Source organism: Oryza sativa, chromosome 1, assembly GCF_034140825.1.
Source record: "Oryza sativa Japonica Group chromosome 1, ASM3414082v1".
NCBI lineage: Eukaryota > Viridiplantae > Streptophyta > Magnoliopsida > Poales > Poaceae > Oryza > Oryza sativa.
The window spans coordinates 19,644,724-19,663,037 of record NC_089035.1 but is presented as its reverse complement, the minus strand read 5'-3'; the positions used below and the strand labels follow the sequence as shown (position 1 = coordinate 19,663,037).

Here is an 18,314-nt window from a genome sequence, read left to right as displayed (position 1 = left end):
CATTTCACAAAAGTTTTTGAATAAGACGAACGGTCAAACATATTTAAAAAAGTCAACGGTGTCAAACATTTAGGGAATGAGAGAGTAGAAAGAATTTGTGTAGGGCTGTAGCAAGTGCCAATGTCCGTGATTTGTTAAGCAGCACATTTCGACGTGAGCTTGCTACAGATGGGAAGAGCTCAAAAGGTCACTAGCCGCCAATTCCACCACCGGTCATCCTCTTGTTGTGATCGATGCTCTCGCTAGATGCATGAACAAAAAGCCCACGCACCATTTCCAACTGCCAGGAAGTAACTGTCAAAACTGAATATCTGATTGGTGTAGTGTACCGAGTACATAAATATCCTGCTCTGTTTATCTTGGAGTATCTGAATATCTGATTGCTGTAGTGTAATGATCTTGTTAACGCGCACAAAAATGATTAATACTGTTGGCATGGAGTAGACTCTGAAACCATGCACTAGATAATATTTCTCTGTAGTGCATAGTTACAACTTAGAAGTTAAAATTTGGGAGATTCTAAGTTGGGATTATTAAGGTTGTGTTCGGCTGTTGAGGTTGGGAGTTAATCCCTTGTGCACACAAAACGAAACGGTTTATTAGCGCATTATTAATTAAATATTAACTATTTTTTAAAAAAGATTAATATGATTTTGATAAAGCAACTTTTCTATAATTTTTTTTACAAAAAAATGCACCGTTTAATAGCTTGTGAAGCGTGCGCATGAAAAACAAGAGAGGTGAGTGAGGAACAATGGATGTCGAACACACAGCCTAAATATGTGTATCCTACAGTCCCTACTCCAAGTTGCTCTTCTTGTGATTATTAAACATTTATTTCGTTTGTGCATATACCATTAAATCCAGTAAACCCATTCCCCTCTCATGGCGTATTTTGCATCAACCGCATGTTAAAGTTCCATATTATGACCAATTCCCTCCTTTACTATTGGTCATACTTCTCGCAATACTATGGGGATTGCTCTATATATTATGGTAAAATTTGATAATTTGGCACTTTATTTATTGTCACTTTGATTGTATTAAAACTTATGACAATGATACGTGAGACCATCTCAGTCTATGATGGTATGTCAGGATGTCAAATAATCGAACTCTAATTTACAGTGTGTCAAAAAATATTTTTTTAAAAAAAAATCAAATCTCTCGTCTGGTATGCATGCACTATTATTTCATCCATAACTTTGACATCTGTATTTGTAGGGTTTGATGTTACTGATCTTTCAGAAGATGCTCCTGAATCCTGATGAACGCTGAGGGGCTGGATGCCTCAGCTGCACATGTTGCAAGCTTGTTATCAAGTGAGCCTGCTGACAGTAGGTTCCCGAGTTTTTCTCCATTTGTTTGCTTGTTGCGGCATAACACGATCTTTAATTTTTAACCCATTTTATCAAGCAACTGCGACACAAGACACATGAGATGGCATATGATTCCTTTGTGAATATGGCATATCGCATTTAAAAGAAGCTACACGACGGAATAAAATAACTATCCCAGCCACTGGGGAGATCAAAGCTAAAAAAAAACAAACACTAATTTGTTATGTAAAGCTTTGTTTCATAAGTGATGTACTGTGGAGCTCACACATTATTGCCCAGAAACAAACTAATTTGGCTTCATAGATTGATAATCCAATAGACACAGAATCCGCTGTAATGCAACAAGCCATATTGCATTTCTTTTCTGTGAAAAACTGAAAATGACATATCGCTTTTATCTCGATAACGTTTTGTCCTGTCACATTAACCATTGCAGTCAAACTTTAAGTGTGGTTTTCAGCTGCACATGAAATGCGAACAGTAATTAGTACACGATTAATTAAATATGAACTATTATAAGCTTGAAAACATGATTTATTTGATTTTTTAAAGAAACTTCTATGTAATTTTTTTTCCACAAAACACACCGTTTAGCATTCAGGAAAACGATAAACTTGCTGTTTCTGTTGGCCTTAGTGGCTGGCTTTCTTGTGCCAGGTTTGTTCTAGTATATTGATGTGTTTAGGCATCACTGAAATTTCTGCTATGTGAACGATATACTTGTTGGTCATCCCAGGTCCTTGAAGAAAAAATTTTGAAAGCTCACAGGAGGCTGCACAAAGGTTTAATCCATGCCTCTTTTGCTTTGTCATGGAAAAGGTGCACAAACTGTTGTGACCTTCACTCAGCTTACTAAGTTTCTGTTACATTTATGTGCTTGTAAAGTTGTAATGGAATAAGCATATCAATTGGCAATGTTCTAACATTCAGCTTAAGGTAGCCTGGGGTTTATACTTGTATCTTGCCCTATGCTAGGAGAAGGTTCTGAGTTTTGACAATAGCATTCACAAGGCTAGCTGGCTAGGCATGCTACTATAGGATAGTATTAGTACCGAGTATCAGGACGACCTACAATAGATGCAGTTTACGCTGCCGCACAGGAATCAGTTCAAACTTCAGAGAACACAACAAAACCTTTACGCACTTGTGCTGTAAGCTGGTCGGTTAGTAACACAGGTCAGATCAAGTGGTAGAACAGAACAGTGCTGTATACAAGACCCTAATCACTTGTATAATCACAGCTTAGCCCAAAAAGAAACAGTGGCATTTACTAAACGGCGTAGCAGAATGGCATTTATTTAAAATAATGAAAGAGAGGTTGCACTTGGATACTACTAGAACAGAGGGTTCCACCATCCTTACATGAAAAGATCAAACAGGAGAACGCAAATCCATACTTGGTTCTGCACAAAAAACAATGCGTGATCACTAAAAAAATACTACCCATGAAACAGAAACGAAAATTCAGAAAGGAGAAATCCCACTCCCAGACTAATGTTTAAAGCTCACGTGACAAAAATGGCGTACTATATCTTCTTCATGATGATTCGTTTTGTTCACGCTTTTGTGCAATATCACCAAGCACATCCTTAAGCTGACCCTTCTGAAGAAAATTACACAAATAAGGAATCAATTACTGAGTTAAGAATTAAGAAAGTAGATGGATACACATGGTTATGAAAACCGGGGACAATAAGCTCACTTGCCTGATGCATATCTAATATGATATCAGATCCCCCAACAAACTCTCCTTTGATAAATATTTGTGGAAATGTAGGCCAGTTGCTGCACAAGCAAAGTAGAATAAGTAGTGAATTTATCGAAGAATAAACAGTTGCCTGTTTCTGAGAACCAGCTGAAGGGCACATGACAACCCATGTGTTGTATGATACACAATACTTAAAGTCAATAAAAAACGAAACCTTCTAACAGTAAACATGACAAGTGGAGCTCCATTATATTGTATATAGAACACAGGCTGGTGCCTCTAATAATATGTTGTCGAAGAGAATGATGTAAAGCATCAAAGGACAAACTATGCCAATCTAAACTCATCTTGCTTGGGCTGTCATTAGCTTAAGATTCTTTTTAATTGTAACCATTTCTTCAAGATGCTTTCATAACCTAAAGTTAAAAGGTCAAAACAATTGCCTTAAACCTTTATGATATAATATCATACAATATTCATGCCATGAATAATTTAACCTACCAGTCTAGTTTGTTCCCCTGTTGAAAAACAAGTACTCTATCTACATAACACAAGATTATGAAGGAATGACCAGGAGCCACTTACGTGTGGGCTTTGACACTCTCTTTGAGCTTGAGGTCTCCCAAAATATCCCTAGCACTGATAGGGACATCTGCAATAGATTATGATATAGTTTAAGAATCTTTGGAGTGTATTATCAACCATATTTCAAACAAATCAGAACTCAGTGATAATTTACCATATTGCTTGAGGACTCTAACTGCCAACGCACTGAACCCACACCTAGGAGCATCAGGATAACCCTTCATGTAGATCAGGACTGGGTTCTCCTTGATATCCTGCCCAACAATTATGAGGCAGCATTAACAAATGGCAGAAATACATCATGAAACTTTAAGACATGCCTAGCTTTGCCACAAAATAAGTTCTTCAATTTAAATGTCCAAAAAGCTCATTTAGAAATGTTAATACCTGAGAAACAATGTCATCAAAAGACATGTTGGAACTTTTGGTTGTAGGCTGGAAATCTTGATGTGTATCAGGATCAGCAGCAACTCGTGTTGAACTTGAGTCCCCAGTTGCAGTAGAATCGCCACCAAGTCCTGATGAGTAGTTCCTAAACTGATGGATAGTTGGTTGGGCCACAGCCTATCTCCCGGTTATCATGGAAAACAAGTATGCCGCAGAAACATGAGATCAACAGGGATATATTACCTGAGCATAATATAAGACTGATAGAACATGGCTAACAATAAACGCTTGTATGGGAAAAATTATGACCCCGTATCAGATAATTGCATAACAGGTAAAGCTATACAATTTGCTTACAAAACTTTAGCAGTGCAAGATTGGTCACTTCTCTAATACATTGGAAGTGTAAGAAAACCTGATACTTGCATAACCCAAGGATAGAAGGTTAACAACATAGGCAAGAGCGCCATAAGCGCTGCACCAAATTTAAGCATTAATTCACAAGAGAGCAACATATGCAGAAGCATCATAAGCATTGCACCAAATTTAAACATTAAAAGGAGAAACCGTGGGAAGAATAGCACAGGTACTATGTGGAAACTAAACAGAAGTTAGTAGTTTTGCAAGTATCGTGTTTATTAGATACTTCCTCCGTGCACAGTATAAGTCATTCTAGCATTGTCCACATTCATATAGATGTTAATGAATCTAGGCACACATACATGTCTAGATTCATTAACATCAATATGAATGTGAGAAATGCTAGAATGACTTACATTGTGAAACGGAGGGAGTAGAAGCCATCCACATATACAGAATACAGTTACTAAATAAAGCTAATGACGCACAAAAGGTCAGGTCACAGTAATCCATATTTCAAACCCTAGGCCTAGATAGAGGGTTCTCATAAAGGAAAAAAAAATGGTGGGCACAAAATCTATCGAATATTTCGTAACAGAATCACTTTGATGACAAGCAAAGGCGGATAAAATGAACAAAACTTCACTTCGATGACAAGCGAAGGCGGATAAAATGAACAAAACTATCAAGGAGAGGGACGGCAAGAGAGCCTTACAGCTACGGTCGGCGAGCAGCTCGATCTCACGAGACCCCTGATGAGGGCGGACGACATCAATCTCGCCATGACTACCCTGCAGCGACGGCGAAGAAATCATTCATCAAACGCCAAGAGCCCCCAGCGATCTACCAAACAGAAGGTCGCAGCAACTGCTAACCCGCGCCTACGGCCTGAAGGCCGCAGCAAGTACCTGGGAGGCGGCGGGACGGAGCCCTGCGGTGGTCGGAGGCGCCGCCGGCGACAGAGGAGAAGGAGCGGCTAGCTAGGGAGAGCGCCGCCGCCGACCTTGGAGCAGAGTTCTTGATGTGGTTTTCCTTTTTTTTTTTTTCCAGAAAACTCCAGATGATGTTTTACCCACTGGGCTAGGCCTTACGTTGGGCCTTCTCAAAGCCAACTTGACGCCCAAGTGCATTCCTAGGGACTGGGGCCCATTTGTAGCCCACATTGAGCCCGTTTCAAGGCCTGGTAAAACTACTCAGATTTGGTTTGGGCAGGAAGACCAGCCGAGACTGCGTGCAAGTACCGAGCTATTCGTGGTTTGCCTCGCAGGTACAGAATATGTATTATGTGCTGACCGAAAAAAAAAATTCTTCGTCTTGCGTGTGTATACTTCTCCAACGATTAAATGGTGAGTCTTTTTAAAAATTAATAGATAAAAAGGTTGTTTTAAAAAATTATAATAATCTATTTATCAAGTCTAAAATAATGAATACTCAATTAATCATCCGGTTCACCTTGTCCTGCATGTCTTCTCTCTTCCCCTGCTTCCAAACACACTCTTTAGTGTTGCCAAATTACTTATACAACCTGAACCTGGTGCAGTGGTGCGCACAAAGCACATAGCAATGTAGATTAGATAGGGAGAGACACTACAGTTTTTTTATAGCGTGATTAGTTATTTTTGTAATATCTGGTTGCTGTAACTGGGATTTCTTATGTGGTTTCCAGATGAGACCGTTTGTAAAGACCATGTAAGTTTCACTTGTTAAGATAGTAAAGAAGGTAAATCATTAGCACATTATTGGTTAAGAATTATTGTTTTAAACTTGAAAATAGAATAATATAATATTTTAAAACAATTTTTCTATAGAGATTTTTTAGAAAAAATGTCATTTAGCAGTTTAGGAAGCGTCCATGTGAAAACAAGAATATTTTCTTCTCTTTTAGCTTTTTTTTCAAACGGACATGCTTTTTTTTTCCATTTGCCTCATGCGTGGCTCTGCAACCTTTGTTTCTCGTCTATTGTTATTCGTTCTTTTTGGAAGGAACTGTAGGGGTACCTGTTTTCTCCAAACATATCGTTCATCTAACTAATGAATTGTTTCATCATGGTTCAACTCCATATTGCAACAGTAAGCCAATCTTTACGCAACAAATTTCAAAAAAAAAGAAAAAGAAAAGAAAACATCGGATGAAACAAAACGATGAGAACAAAAAATCTCACTGGAGAGATATGACAACAAAATAAGAACTGTACAACATCCATTTTACAAGAGGACGCAACATTTTGCGACACATGTTGCAGGGAGTTGATAATCGTATTAAATTCAAAAGAACTACAAATTTAATACGACTATCAACTTCCTGCAACATTTTGCGACACATTTGAGATGGCTACAAAATTTGAAATAATCGTAAAACAATGAGAACAAAAATCTCACTGGAGAGATATGACAACAAAATAAGAACAATGAGAACTAAAATCTCACTGGAGAGATATGACAACAAAATAAGAACTGCAAATTGGCAAGAGAAGACTAAATTTAAAAGAACCGCAAATTTAATACGACTATCTACTTCCGGCAACATTTTACGACACATTTCAGATGGTTACAAAATTTGAAATTATCGTAAAACCGCATCTCCATTTGATCGCCGGGCACTTGACACAAAGAATAATTGAACAAATAGCAGATCAATAACCAATTGAGGCAGCACGTTGCTGCTCGTTGGCAACTGCAATAAAACTATGCATTTGATTTCAAGATCTCAGGCAATATAAGCGTGGCATCACCTTAAATTTCTCAAATCTCAAAACACAGCTCGGATTTAACCACTTCTATCGAAAGTCCAATGGCCATACGGGCCTACAACTGAATACCATACAGTTCCACTAACATACTTTTGAGGGGTCACTCATTACATTGCTTTAGAAAGACTGATGCCTTCCCTTATCTTCAGCGTGCTTCATATTGAACAACTGCAAACACAAGACACTTGATCAAAAAATTGCTCATACTATCCAAGACAAGCAATCTGTGGTGGTGACGGATGACGTTGAACTTGGTTTAGCTATAGCATTTTCAATTTGAGCATAGCGTACTTTGCTTGTCAGACCATATGAGAACACAAACAAGATGCCAAGCTGATAATCAGTTTTCAGTTTTCAAATTGACGGCAACAATTAAATGCAGTTGGTGTGATGAACATTTCACTAATTATAAGCATTACTTTCTAAATGCAACAGGACCACAACCAGCTATAAAACAAAGCACAGAGCAGTGTTATAAGCACAAAATGCTTCATTTTTAGTGTTATAAGTACAATCATTTCAAAATGAAAAGGAGCACAACTGCACGGTGTTCTGTAATAAATGGCTGCACTTCATACATTGACAACGGATAGCAGTTGGCAATCAGTTTTTGGTAACAATAAAAGATTTATGATGACAGCTAGGCAGCTACTGGAATCTAATTTAGCGGGTGGAGACCGACTCACGGATACTTTTAGGTTCACTGTACTTCAACTAAACAAACTAAATTTCACTTTTCAAGTTACAAAATTGAAATTTATATAATTTAGTCGAACTATAGCGGGTCAAGGAATACCCACAGGTCAACTTGCTCCCATCCCTAGAATCAATATCCAACCAGCCAACTGTTCATACATTTTTGCTGGATCCGCAGCAATGTAAGGTACAAAAGAAATTATTGCATAGATGATTATTACATGTACTTGTGTGCTTCAACTTGTTTCCTTTTACTCAGAGCTTAATAACCAATCAAACATCATTGTACATATAATTTTAGTGTCGTCACTAACTCAAGTCCACTGAACTCATCCGATATGGAATACAAAATTCTTATATACAAACATTCTTCAGAGAAAGCCGAATCTCTTTCAGGAAAAAAGTGGACTACAAACTAGCCCATAGAGCTACAATTCGAAAAAAAAGGAACAGGATTTCCCCATTTAATGTGTTACTGAAAGAAAATATTTTGCCTTAAAAAATATGACATGCAAATCGCAAGCTACATTTATATATATCAGATAGAATCTTGCATTGTACTAGAGGATAACCGCAAGAATAAAATTCAGTTCTCAAAAACAGGGTACGAGAGATACAACATTTTTTAGTAAAGATAAGTTTGCATTTAATTTTGGCTGAAAGATTTTCATTGTTTGAGTTCAAGGGCTCCTTGTGATCATGCCACCTTGGGGCTTGGGCAGATAAACACAGGCACATGGTATGTGGCCATTGAGTTGTGAACGACAACCTGATCGTTCTAACTATATACAATGTACTTTAGCACTAACCCGGTCCACCGTGCCCCTACTATTGTGTAAGCTAACCTATGGAAACTCAAGAAATCAAACAAAAAATGACGCTCTAACAAAAGACGATGACAGCAACAAAAGGTAGCCTTTTTCAAGAAATTGGTTACGGGTTAAACATACTCCGGCGGGTACGCTTCTTGTAGAGGATGCGATAGCCACATTCACGGCACTGGATCACATCTCCTGGCTTCAGTGTGTTCTCAGCTCCGCAATCTGAAGACAAAGAAAATCACATTTGATATCAAAATTTGACAACTGAACCGAATTCAACTAGCCATAATCCAATCCAACCGATGGAGAGAGAAACCATCACCCCAAAATAAAAACTGGGAACAGAAAAAAAACATCCCATCCCATCGTGCGATGGAGCTCCAAGCTTCGACGGCGTTTTAACTGCTGAGTCGTAAGCCACCCCCCCCCCCCTTCCCCCTGATCCGGTGCACGGAGGGGCTACAGCCATCTTCAATCATCAATTACATCATGGAACAAGAAACTTGCGTTCTCCCTCCGACGCCCGTGTTTCTAATTCTCCAACACAAATCTTCTCCCCGGGCCAAAAAAAAAGAAAGAAAAAACCACTGCGGCAAATCGGCCAAACCCTAACCGGCGATGCGAGAGGTGAAGGATAGAAGGAATGACCTCCACAGAGATAGCTGACGGGCTCAGGTTGTTGCGGATCCATCGGACGCAGCGGCGCTGGTGGAGCGCGGCGGTCGGCCGGAGGCGGCGCGAGGCAAGACGACGGCTGCAGGCGCCGGGCGGGAGAGGAGGCGGCGGCGCGCGCGGCTAGGGTTTCGACGACGACGACGACTCTTGTCAAGCGAGACGAGGTTGGTGGTGGTGGAGAATAAATCGATTCTATTGCCTTTATTTTGGGCCGAGCCATGTCAAGACCGGCCTAACTGGGCCCGTTAGGCCCGTTATATGGGCCGGCCTAACGCCGCAAGCAGCGTGCGAGACAGGCGACAGGCTGTCAAAGGAATAAGTTCATCCGAGGTCCCTTACTTGTCAACATATCCGATTTTCGTCCTTCAACCGGAAAACCAGATACAATGGGTCTCTCAACTATCAAAACCAGTGCAGATGAGGTCCCTTGGCGATTTAGATAGCAATTTTGGCTGACATGGCACATACGTGGCTAATTTGACACGGTCTTCATCTGGCGTGGTGCTTACGTGGCAATTCAATCCGGAAAAATAATATAACCTGTGGGACCCACATATCAGTTTCACACACAAAAATAAAAAAAAAAGTGGGACCCATGTGGGCTCCACATGTCATCCTCCCAGCCATCCTCTTCTTCCTCCTCTCTCCATCTCTCTCACCCTCTCCTCTCTACTCGCTGGCGGACATAACGACGGCCTGGAGAGGCGTGACCTCCTCCACTCCCGCCCCCCGGGCCTATCGCCAACGGCCACTGGGAAAGAAGCGGCGCGCGAGCGTCAGCCAAAGGGAGGAGAGGAGCGGCGCGTGCGCTCGGCCAACGGAAGGAGAGGAGCTGCGGGCGGAGGCCGAGGGGAGCGGGAGAAATCCGCGATGCGCTCCGCATCCACATGCTCTCTCACGGTGCCCCGTGCCCCCACCGCTTCACAACCTACCTTGTCACGTGCGTCAACCACCGTCTCCCGCACTCGCCACCAACGCCTCCTCATCCTCGAGGGTGATGGTGGGGTCGAGAGGCTCCTCGACCTCCTCGACGCGGCTGACACCGGCCTCGATGCACATGCTGCACTTGAGCACGAGAACAATGTGGGTCGTTGAGGCCGTAGAGATGGACGCGGAGCGCGGCGGTGGCGGCGGAGAGGGGACGCGCGGCGCTGGTGTGGCGGAGGCAGGGCGCGAGGAAGGAGGAGAGGCTGCAGTCCGCGGCAGCATCGAGGATGCGGAGCTTGATCTCGACCTCCATCACGGGGGTGGGGAGGATAGGGGAGGCTAGGATTTGGGGTTGCGATTGGGATTGGTAGGGAGGCCGATGCAGTGGGACTTGGAGTGCGCGGCACCAGGCAGTGGGTGGAGAAGGGGGTTGGAGTTGGAGGGGCGGCGGGGTTGTGGTTGGAATGGATGAGGCGGTGGGAGTGCTAGCCGCTGCGGTGGCGGCGACACAGAGGTGGTCTACGAGCTCATCACAGGCAGAGGTGGTCTTCGCGCGCCACCACCGCCCCACTTCGCCCGCCGCCCCAGTCCACATCATGAAGAAGAGAGGATAACGGGAAGAAGAGGGGGGATGGGAGGATGACATGTGGGCCCATGTGGGTCCCACCATTTTTTTTATTATTATTTTTGTGTGTGAAACTGACATATGGGTCCCACGGGTTTTATTATTTTTCCGGATCGAATTGCCACATAAGCGCCACATCAGTGCCACGTCAGATGAAGACCGAGTCAAATTAGCCACGTAGGCGCCACGTCAGCCAAAACCGCCATCTAAACCGCCGAGGGATCTCATCTGCACCGGTTTTGATAGTTGAGGGATCTGTTTTTTCTGTTGAAGGATAAAAATCGGATTCGTTGATAAGGGACCTTAGATGAACTTATTCTGGCTGTCAAACGCGGAGGTGTCCCTAGCACGCGCTGCCTCCGACGAACGCGCGCCACCTGTTCGACGAATTGCTGCTCCGAGACAGCCACGGCCTCGACCCCCGTGGGCACCCTCAACACGCTCCTCGCCGTCGAGCTGTTGAAGCGGATGGACAGAAGGGCGAGGGCCTGTCCACAGACTGTTGCTCCCACCATCTACACCTACAGCATCCTCGTCGACTGCTTACCGTCGCGCCGCGCGTACCCCCACCCCCCGACCTAAATCAAAGTTTACTAGGATATTTAGACTTTTCCATTTTTTATGGCTTTGTTTCAAATTCTCTTTCCCTTGCGGGACTACTTTCACATAAATAATCGCCATGGGTATCTAACTACCAGGGTTTCTCCCCTTAACATCCAAACAACCTGTAATATACTCAACGCCCCTTATGCATATGCATATCCGAATCCCCTATTATCAACCTAAAAATGAGCAAAACTTTTACGTATGTGTCCTTAGCAATTCAAATCCAAATGTTGTAAAATAAACTACAATGAACAAAACTACAAAATCAACTCCAAAATTAAAATTTAAAATTCAAAAGTTACCTTATAAGTATAAACATAAGCAAAATGATGCAGCTGCTAGTCTAAAACAACAAAATTTGAATGGAGTAAAATGATTCCCACAAAATCTTCGTGTTAATATTTCCCTTGAAAATTTCACATGAAAAATGAGGAGATTAATGAAACAACCTTTGCTAGAAAGTACAGAGCAAAAGCAGCACGTTCAGTTCACCCGACCTTGCTGGCAAGTGGCATCACAAGAGTGCACATCTCATGATTCATGATGGCATTCCAACTTAGCTTAAGGTGTCAACTGTCAACAACCCATTGCATAAAGCTGTTCTACAATATATAACTGCTACATTTTAGTCAACCTATACTACAGAAGTATCAGAGTGAGACATCAGCTGCTGATTATGTACACGTTTCAGGCATCCAGTACAACAGTAGCCTGATTTCCAGTACCAGTGCAGTCTAGATATAAAAGGTTTGTGTGCAAAAGAACTCCTAGGTTATACAGAACATTATCCACCATTCATCCTGCACTTGATGTCTGGTAGCGTTCTCCAATACTGATTCAAAGATTGGGGCAGTACTGCAGCCAAAGTACCCCACGATTCAGGCAGAATGCTCAAGATCTCTTCCTCTTTTCGCTCTTTCGCAGACGTCCTCTTCTTCCTGTCAAGAGTGTGTTTTTCCATGTAAGTTTCTCATTTCAAGAAGAAACAAAGTCTCACACATTTTTTTCCTAAACTGAAAATGTGTTTCCAGATTCCTTTTCTTTCCCCTCAAAACAGACACATCAGGAACCAGAAGATGAATTGACGAAGACAAAAGGTGTTTCCAGGTTTCATTTTTGTCGAAATGGTTACATCAGAGCATTGAACTCCCAAGTACAAAGACAGATAACGATCTTTTATGGAGTAATTGTAACTAAGATGCCAGGCAACAAATTAGACAAAGCATTCAACTAACCTTTACGGGGCGTATCATGTATTTGCAGCTTAGCAGCAGCAGTCACAGCAACTGAGCCAACCTACAATGGGTGACAACGTACATGGTTTAGTAAAGATGCAGTAGAAGGTAAAAAAAAAAAAGACCCTCAACAAAGCGGCGTGTTTGGTTTAGAACATTGAACCCTGGACGTTCATGGCCAAAACTAAAAGTCCATAGGTGCTTACTAAAAGCTGGGCATGTTACGGGCTACTATGCTAATGCATCCTCATTAGAATATTTAGTAACATGGAAGTCCACATAAGAGATCCTAGAAAATAAGCTTCAATATTTTGTCCAGAACGAAAGGAATCAAATAGCCACCAATTGATATGATCTACAGATAGCCTTTTTAAAGTAACTAAAACGACTATTTAGTTATATTACATGGATCTATAGGATATGTAATAACATGTGGCTTATCTACATATATTATTTAAGCAGCAGCATTTCATCAGTCAAATTGCATCATGATCATTGTAGACATACATTGCACAACGTATTGTGGTGAAAAGTGGAATTAAAGCTTAAATGATTTGCATTTAATTAGCTATTTCTATTTTTTCTTCAAGGAGCAAAACTCAACATACATTTTCCTGAGAAATAAGGCCTGTGGGACATGTGACATTTTTATTTGGTATAACGTTCTCAGAGAATGTATTGTCTTGCATCCTCGCCCTCTTGTAGACCTTTTTTGTTGAAGCACTAGTTGAAATTACGATCACTTTGCCATTCCGTAATCGCCTGACTGTACTGCCTTCTGAGCCTTGAGGAACACCAAACTGTGGATTCATCCCTTCATTTGTTTCTAATGCATCCTTAGTACCCAGGTGTGTTAAGGATTTGCCACATTTTGGTGTTGCACAATCTCCTAAGACAGAGGATACATGACTTGTACTATCATTAACTAATAAAGCATCCTGCTCTGCCTTACTCCTCACATACTTTTCTGCAGGAACTACAGATGGTCCTACACTTGATGTTCCATGCTGAACTTTATTCCCATTCTCACATGTATTCATGAGCATACATAAATGCTGGTTATTTTCTTGATCATTACCACATGTTTCACTAGGGGTTGCACGAGGTTCTTCAGGCATGTCCATTCTGCCAGTGCAAAACTCCTCAGAAGTGGCCAATGTGCCCATGAAATTAACATTACAATCTGTATTTGCAGTAGGATCCTCAACAGTAGGTCTTCCATTAGAAGAATTAGAAAGCCTCTCGCTAGGAAATCTGTCTGCATCACTTCTAGACCCCTGATATATGTTGAGACCATCCCAAGAGAAAAGTCCCATTGAATATTTTAAGTTTCCCCGCAAAAACTTTTCTATATAATATTCAGTAGATTTTAGTGGAGATTGCGGCTGCTTGTTCATCTCTGCCATGTTTGCATTAATAATATTCTCCCATTGAACCGGAAAGCCAAGTGAGAAGTGTTTGGACACCTGCATGAATTTGATGAGATAGATCATATATTCATATATGCTGAACTCACTGAGCCATCAGTTTAGGATCTCTTCCAGATATTAGATTGGCAGAGTATACAAGGCATGTCAAGCAAAACTGTCTAAATTATGCAGCAGAAACAAGAACAAAATCACTCAATTGTTTTAACAGCAGATAATGTTACAAAACACTGGTCATTGAAGACAGAGGCAGAACTAGAAACACCTTTTTTTTTTTTAGGTGGGGTGCCCACGAAATGATTAGTAATTTCTACTACATAATTTTCTAAAGCTACAGTCATTTGAATGGAATTTGTATGCTGTTGGGGGAGGTGAAGCCCCTGCTCCCTCCCCACCCCTCTCCAGCACTGATCAAGGACCGATAAATAAAGACAGAAACTAAATACCTCGTCAGGAAATCCATTCAGATGCATTTTAGAAATGTTCGGTGGACGTGCAATCATTATGATGATACCATCTTCAGTCTCAAGGTCACCACTAGCATGCCGTGTTTTAATGGAAGCAGAAGTGAATCTTCTACCAGCTCGACTCCTGTTGGAAGAGTGACCAATTTGTCAATAAAAAATGTTTGTTCATCCATAAAAGGTCTGCAAATGGTTTAATATTGTATTTACAGAAGATAATACTGTTGTCACAAGTTGCAAACCAAAAGATGAGAAATAATACCCAAGCTAAGATAAATGCTATGCCAGAACCTGCAGATATTTAGCAAAAGAAATCCAGAGACAATATTATAACATAAATTAGAGAAATGAAGTCACCAGTTTCTAGAATGAAATTTAAAAGAGTCACATAATTAGTCTCTTCATATTTATTTTGGAGTTATAGGTTAGAAGCATTTTTGTTTGTAATAAAATAGAAAAATCATACTAGATTTAGTAAATACATTTCCCCTAAGTAACAAGATAGTATCAAATTCCAGCACAGCACAGCAGCCACAAAAGACAAGCATTTTTGTTTGTAATAAAATAGAAAAATCATACTAGATTTAGTAAATACATTTCCCCTAAGTAACGAGATAGTATCAAATTACAGCACAGCACAGCAGCCACAAACCATTCCTAAACCAAGCACCTCTAATCTTCGAATCCCACTGACTAGTTTTTCACATAGTCCGTATGTTACTACTAAGACGCCATTTCAGACATCCTAATTATCTCTGGTACACACCTCTATATGTACAAAACAAAATGTTAAAAATGTAAATGACCCTGAGGTGCTTTCAATGATGAATCTACCGGTAACATTGGCATGTGTATATCAGTGGACAAAGCTCAATTTGCACACAAGCGGAGTAAAACACCTAAAATTCACAAATATGCTAAACCTTCAGTAACGGCGGTTAACAATAGCTACTCAGCAAAAGTGAACTCTATGAAGGTAGGTAACCACCACCATCTTACAGATTTTTTTTTTTTTGGTTTTTGGAAATTGAAGCATAGCGAGCATCATTACACTAAAAACACACAGATGCTATGAATGATTAAACAAAAAAAATCGACAGGAGGATACAGTAACAGGAACAAGAAGGGAAGGGAAGAGAGCGGCTTATTACGTCGTGGTGTTGGAGCCGACGACGCGGACCTTGCCTTCCTCGCCTTCAACCCTCTCCAGCCACCAGTCGTCGAGCTCGACCTAGATGAACACACACACGGAAAGAGAAGCGGGATGAGATCCAGAGCCCACCAACGCCCCCCGCGCCGACGCGCTTACGACGATAGAGGGAGGGGCGGATCTTACGCAGGCCTGCAAGTAGGACACGGCGGGGGCCTCCTTCGCCGCCGCCGCCGCCGCCGCGCCGTCGCCGGCTCGGGGTTGGGTCGCCATCTCCGGCGGTGGAGAGGGGAACGAGTTTTCCCCGCTTTTTCTTTTTAAACCTTTTTTTTTAGGAGTCGGAGGGTTTTGGAAGGGTTCGGAATTTGCTGGGAAGACTTGTCGGCCCAATTGGGCCTTTTCAGCTGGAGTAGATTGTATGGGCTGGGCCTTAGTTGATGATTGGCACTATTTTAACTTGGAATAAGTTCATTTTAGGTCTCTTAACTTGACAGCGAGTTCGATTTTCGTTCTTTAACCCAAATACCATATACAACATGACCCCAACTTACAAAATCAGTGCAAACGAGATCTCTCGTAGTATTTTCCCTGGTTTTGGTTGATGTGGTGCCTATGTGGCTTCATTGACTAGGTCTTCGTTCTACATGGCATTGATGTGACGCTTACAAGGCGGTTTGATAAAAAAAGCTGTGGGGCCCATGTGTCACTTACATAAAAAAATAATAATAACATGGTGGGACCCATATGTCAACCGGCTTCCTTCCCTTCTTCACCATCGCGGCCACGCCCTCTTCCAGGTGCCACTCCCTGCTGCAGTGCTGCAGCCGCCCCCACTCGTTGTCATCGACACGAGTGCTAACCAGTCCAGCAGCGTCACCAGCAGCTTCCCCTCTAATCGCACATCGACGTGGCGCAACAACTCGTTCGTGGTGCTGCAGAGCTCCGGGTCAAACATGGAGAGGCCGAGCATGGGGCGACCGAGATGGCAATCCCGACGGCAATGTCAGGTGGCCTCGGCGGCGGCTATACCTCAAGGCATCGCTATCGGCGAAGAAGAGGAGTGGCTTCATCTTCCCACCATGGTCGGGGTGCGGGGGGCTGTTCAGGGTGCTCACCGGCCTCCCCGCCCCCCCCTCACCGTCCTCCCCGCCTCCTCCCTCTCTGTGCGGTGGAGGTGGTGTCTCCAACGGCGGATTTGGACTTGGGAGGAGCTTGTCGGCCTCCCCACCTCGTCCCTCTCCACACGCGCGGGTGTCCGCCGCACCTCCGCTGATTCGACCTCTACTGCGCCTCTGCTCTTGCTCACTGGCTTCCTCGCCTCAACCTCTTGTCATCTGCAGCTTAAGTCCACCAGAGCCACCTCCTCGCCGATTGCCCACAGTAGCCACCGCTGGCGACTACCACCACCAGAGCAATGCCAACCGCATCTGGGAAAGCTTAAGGGGAGGAGGGGAGAAGGAGAATGGAAAGAGATAGAGAAGAGAGGATGAGGTAAAGAAGTGGGGCTCACTGATATATGGGTCTCCACTATTTTTAATCTTATTATTTGACTGACATGTGGGCCCACATATTTTGTTTTATTTTTTAAATTGTTAAAGTTTGCTTTATGTGCCACGTCAAATAAAGACCGAGTCAAATTAACCATGTAGGTGCCACGTCAGCTGAAACCACCGTCCAAACTGCCATGGGACCTATATAGCACCGGTTTTGACAGTTGAGGGACCCATTGTATCTGGTATTACGGTTCAAGGATGAAAATCGAACTCGCTATCAATATAAGCGACCTCAGATGAACTTATTTCATTAAACTTTGACAACTATATACTAATATATATATATATATATATATATATATATATATATATATATATATATATATATATATATATAGTTCATTCCAAATTAACTCCCCACTAAGGCTTCGTTTGTTCCTTTCATACTGGATTTTTGGCGCACGTGAAATGAGAAAACTCATTAGTACACTATTAATTAAGTATTAACTATTATAAATTTAATAAATGGATTTATTTCTTTTTAAAACAACTTCTCTATTCAAAATTATTTTCAAAACACACCATTTAACAGTTTGAAAAAGTGCTAACGAAAAATGAGGAAGTTGAAGTTTGAAGAGGAGGGAAAGAACGGGGCCTAAGTATAGTTTATGTTATTTCTCAATTCTCTCGTGAAGCCATATCATTCCAATTATTTTTAGCATTTGGATGATAGATCTATGGTACAAAATATCTCTTCTATCTTCTCTCATAAAATCATGCAATTTCAGTTATTCTAGGTTCAAAATTCATAAGTAAAAATTACATAAAATATATTCACCTTGCACTATATTTTTGACCATCTGTAAATTATACATAGAACATAGGAAGTCATTTTTTTTTAAAAAAATATATATTGCGGCTTATTTGTACAAATTATGCAATGTAATTTTCCGCAGCAACACAACGGCGTATTCATCTAGTAATAACTCTGAAATGGTTACATTGCAATGGACGAAAGTTTAATGCATATATTTAGGAGGCTAACACATTAATAACATATGGTAT

General features: G+C 41.7%; 3 protein-coding genes across 8 annotated transcripts; all 3 read right to left on the bottom strand.

The window, feature by feature from the left end:
* Window positions 1-991: 991 nt before the first annotated feature.
* Window positions 992-5,421, bottom strand: LOC4327794 (monothiol glutaredoxin-S4, mitochondrial-like). Of its 6 annotated transcripts, none has more exons than XR_010739092.1 (9): window positions 5,289-5,416; window positions 5,096-5,171; window positions 4,021-4,197; window positions 3,788-3,887; window positions 3,634-3,700; window positions 3,047-3,125; window positions 2,850-2,943; window positions 2,703-2,743; window positions 992-1,419 (listed from the first exon to the last, which is right to left on the bottom strand). XR_010739092.1 is itself a non-coding variant. In NM_001401725.1 (8 exons), exons 2-7 carry the CDS (start codon window positions 5,162-5,164, stop codon window positions 2,878-2,880), a joined length of 558 nt encoding a protein of 185 aa, NP_001388654.1. In that variant the 5' UTR covers window positions 5,165-5,171; window positions 5,289-5,421; the 3' UTR covers window positions 2,607-2,743; window positions 2,868-2,877. The 6 variants fall into 6 exon arrangements, 2 of the variants coding, with proteins under 2 accessions (NP_001388654.1, NP_001388655.1); XR_010739093.1 differs by having other exon boundaries at window positions 2,868-2,943; NR_174972.1 differs by lacking the exon at window positions 992-1,419 and adding an exon at window positions 1,438-1,800 and having other exon boundaries at window positions 5,289-5,421.
* A 1,634-nt stretch (window positions 5,422-7,055) lies between these two features.
* Window positions 7,056-9,471, bottom strand: LOC9269422 (DNA-directed RNA polymerases II, IV and V subunit 12). Its single transcript, XM_015770899.3, has 3 exons — window positions 9,296-9,471; window positions 8,777-8,869; window positions 7,056-7,298 (listed from the first exon to the last, which is right to left on the bottom strand). Exons 1-3 carry the CDS (start codon window positions 9,336-9,338, stop codon window positions 7,276-7,278), a joined length of 159 nt encoding a protein of 52 aa, XP_015626385.1. The 5' UTR covers window positions 9,339-9,471; the 3' UTR covers window positions 7,056-7,275.
* Window positions 9,472-12,003: 2,532 nt separating this feature from the next.
* LOC4327793 (uncharacterized) lies at window positions 12,004-16,075 on the bottom strand. The gene is made up of 6 exons (XM_015770970.3): window positions 15,943-16,075; window positions 15,758-15,837; window positions 14,589-14,733; window positions 13,324-14,181; window positions 12,716-12,776; window positions 12,004-12,418 (listed from the first exon to the last, which is right to left on the bottom strand). Exons 1-6 carry the CDS (start codon window positions 16,027-16,029, stop codon window positions 12,372-12,374), a joined length of 1,278 nt encoding a protein of 425 aa, XP_015626456.1. The 5' UTR covers window positions 16,030-16,075; the 3' UTR covers window positions 12,004-12,371.
* Window positions 16,076-18,314: the final 2,239 nt, after the last annotated feature.

Excerpts from the sequence above, each read along its gene's own strand:
- LOC4327794 (NM_001401725.1), bottom strand. The coding sequence starts at position 5,164 with ATGGCGAGATTGATGTCGTCCGCCCTCATCAGGGGTCTCGTGAGATCG. Across the intron at positions 3,126-3,633 it reads GAGAGTGTCAAAGCCCACAC|CAACTGGCCTACATTTCCAC; the intron begins GTAAGTGGCTCC and ends TTGCTTGTGCAG. Across the intron at positions 2,944-3,046 it reads TCATATTAGATATGCATCAG|AAGGGTCAGCTTAAGGATGT; the intron begins GCAAGTGAGCTT and ends AATTTTCTTCAG.
- LOC9269422 (XM_015770899.3), bottom strand. The coding sequence starts at position 9,338 with ATGGATCCGCAACAACCTGAGCCCGTCAGCTATCTCTGTGGAG. Across the intron at positions 8,870-9,295 it reads CGTCAGCTATCTCTGTGGAG|ATTGCGGAGCTGAGAACACA; the intron begins GTCATTCCTTCT and ends CTTTGTCTTCAG. Across the intron at positions 7,299-8,776 it reads CAAGAAGCGTACCCGCCGGA|TTGTTCAATATGAAGCACGC; the intron begins GTATGTTTAACC and ends TTGTGTTTGCAG.
- LOC4327793 (XM_015770970.3), bottom strand. The coding sequence starts at position 16,029 with ATGGCGACCCAACCCCGAGCCGGCGACGGCGCGGCGGCGGCGGCGGCG. Across the intron at positions 12,777-13,323 it reads GCCTTATTTCTCAGGAAAAT|GTTGGCTCAGTTGCTGTGAC; the intron begins GTATGTTGAGTT and ends CACCCATTGTAG. Across the intron at positions 12,419-12,715 it reads ACATGATACGCCCCGTAAAG|GAAGAAGAGGACGTCTGCGA; the intron begins GTTAGTTGAATG and ends CACTCTTGACAG.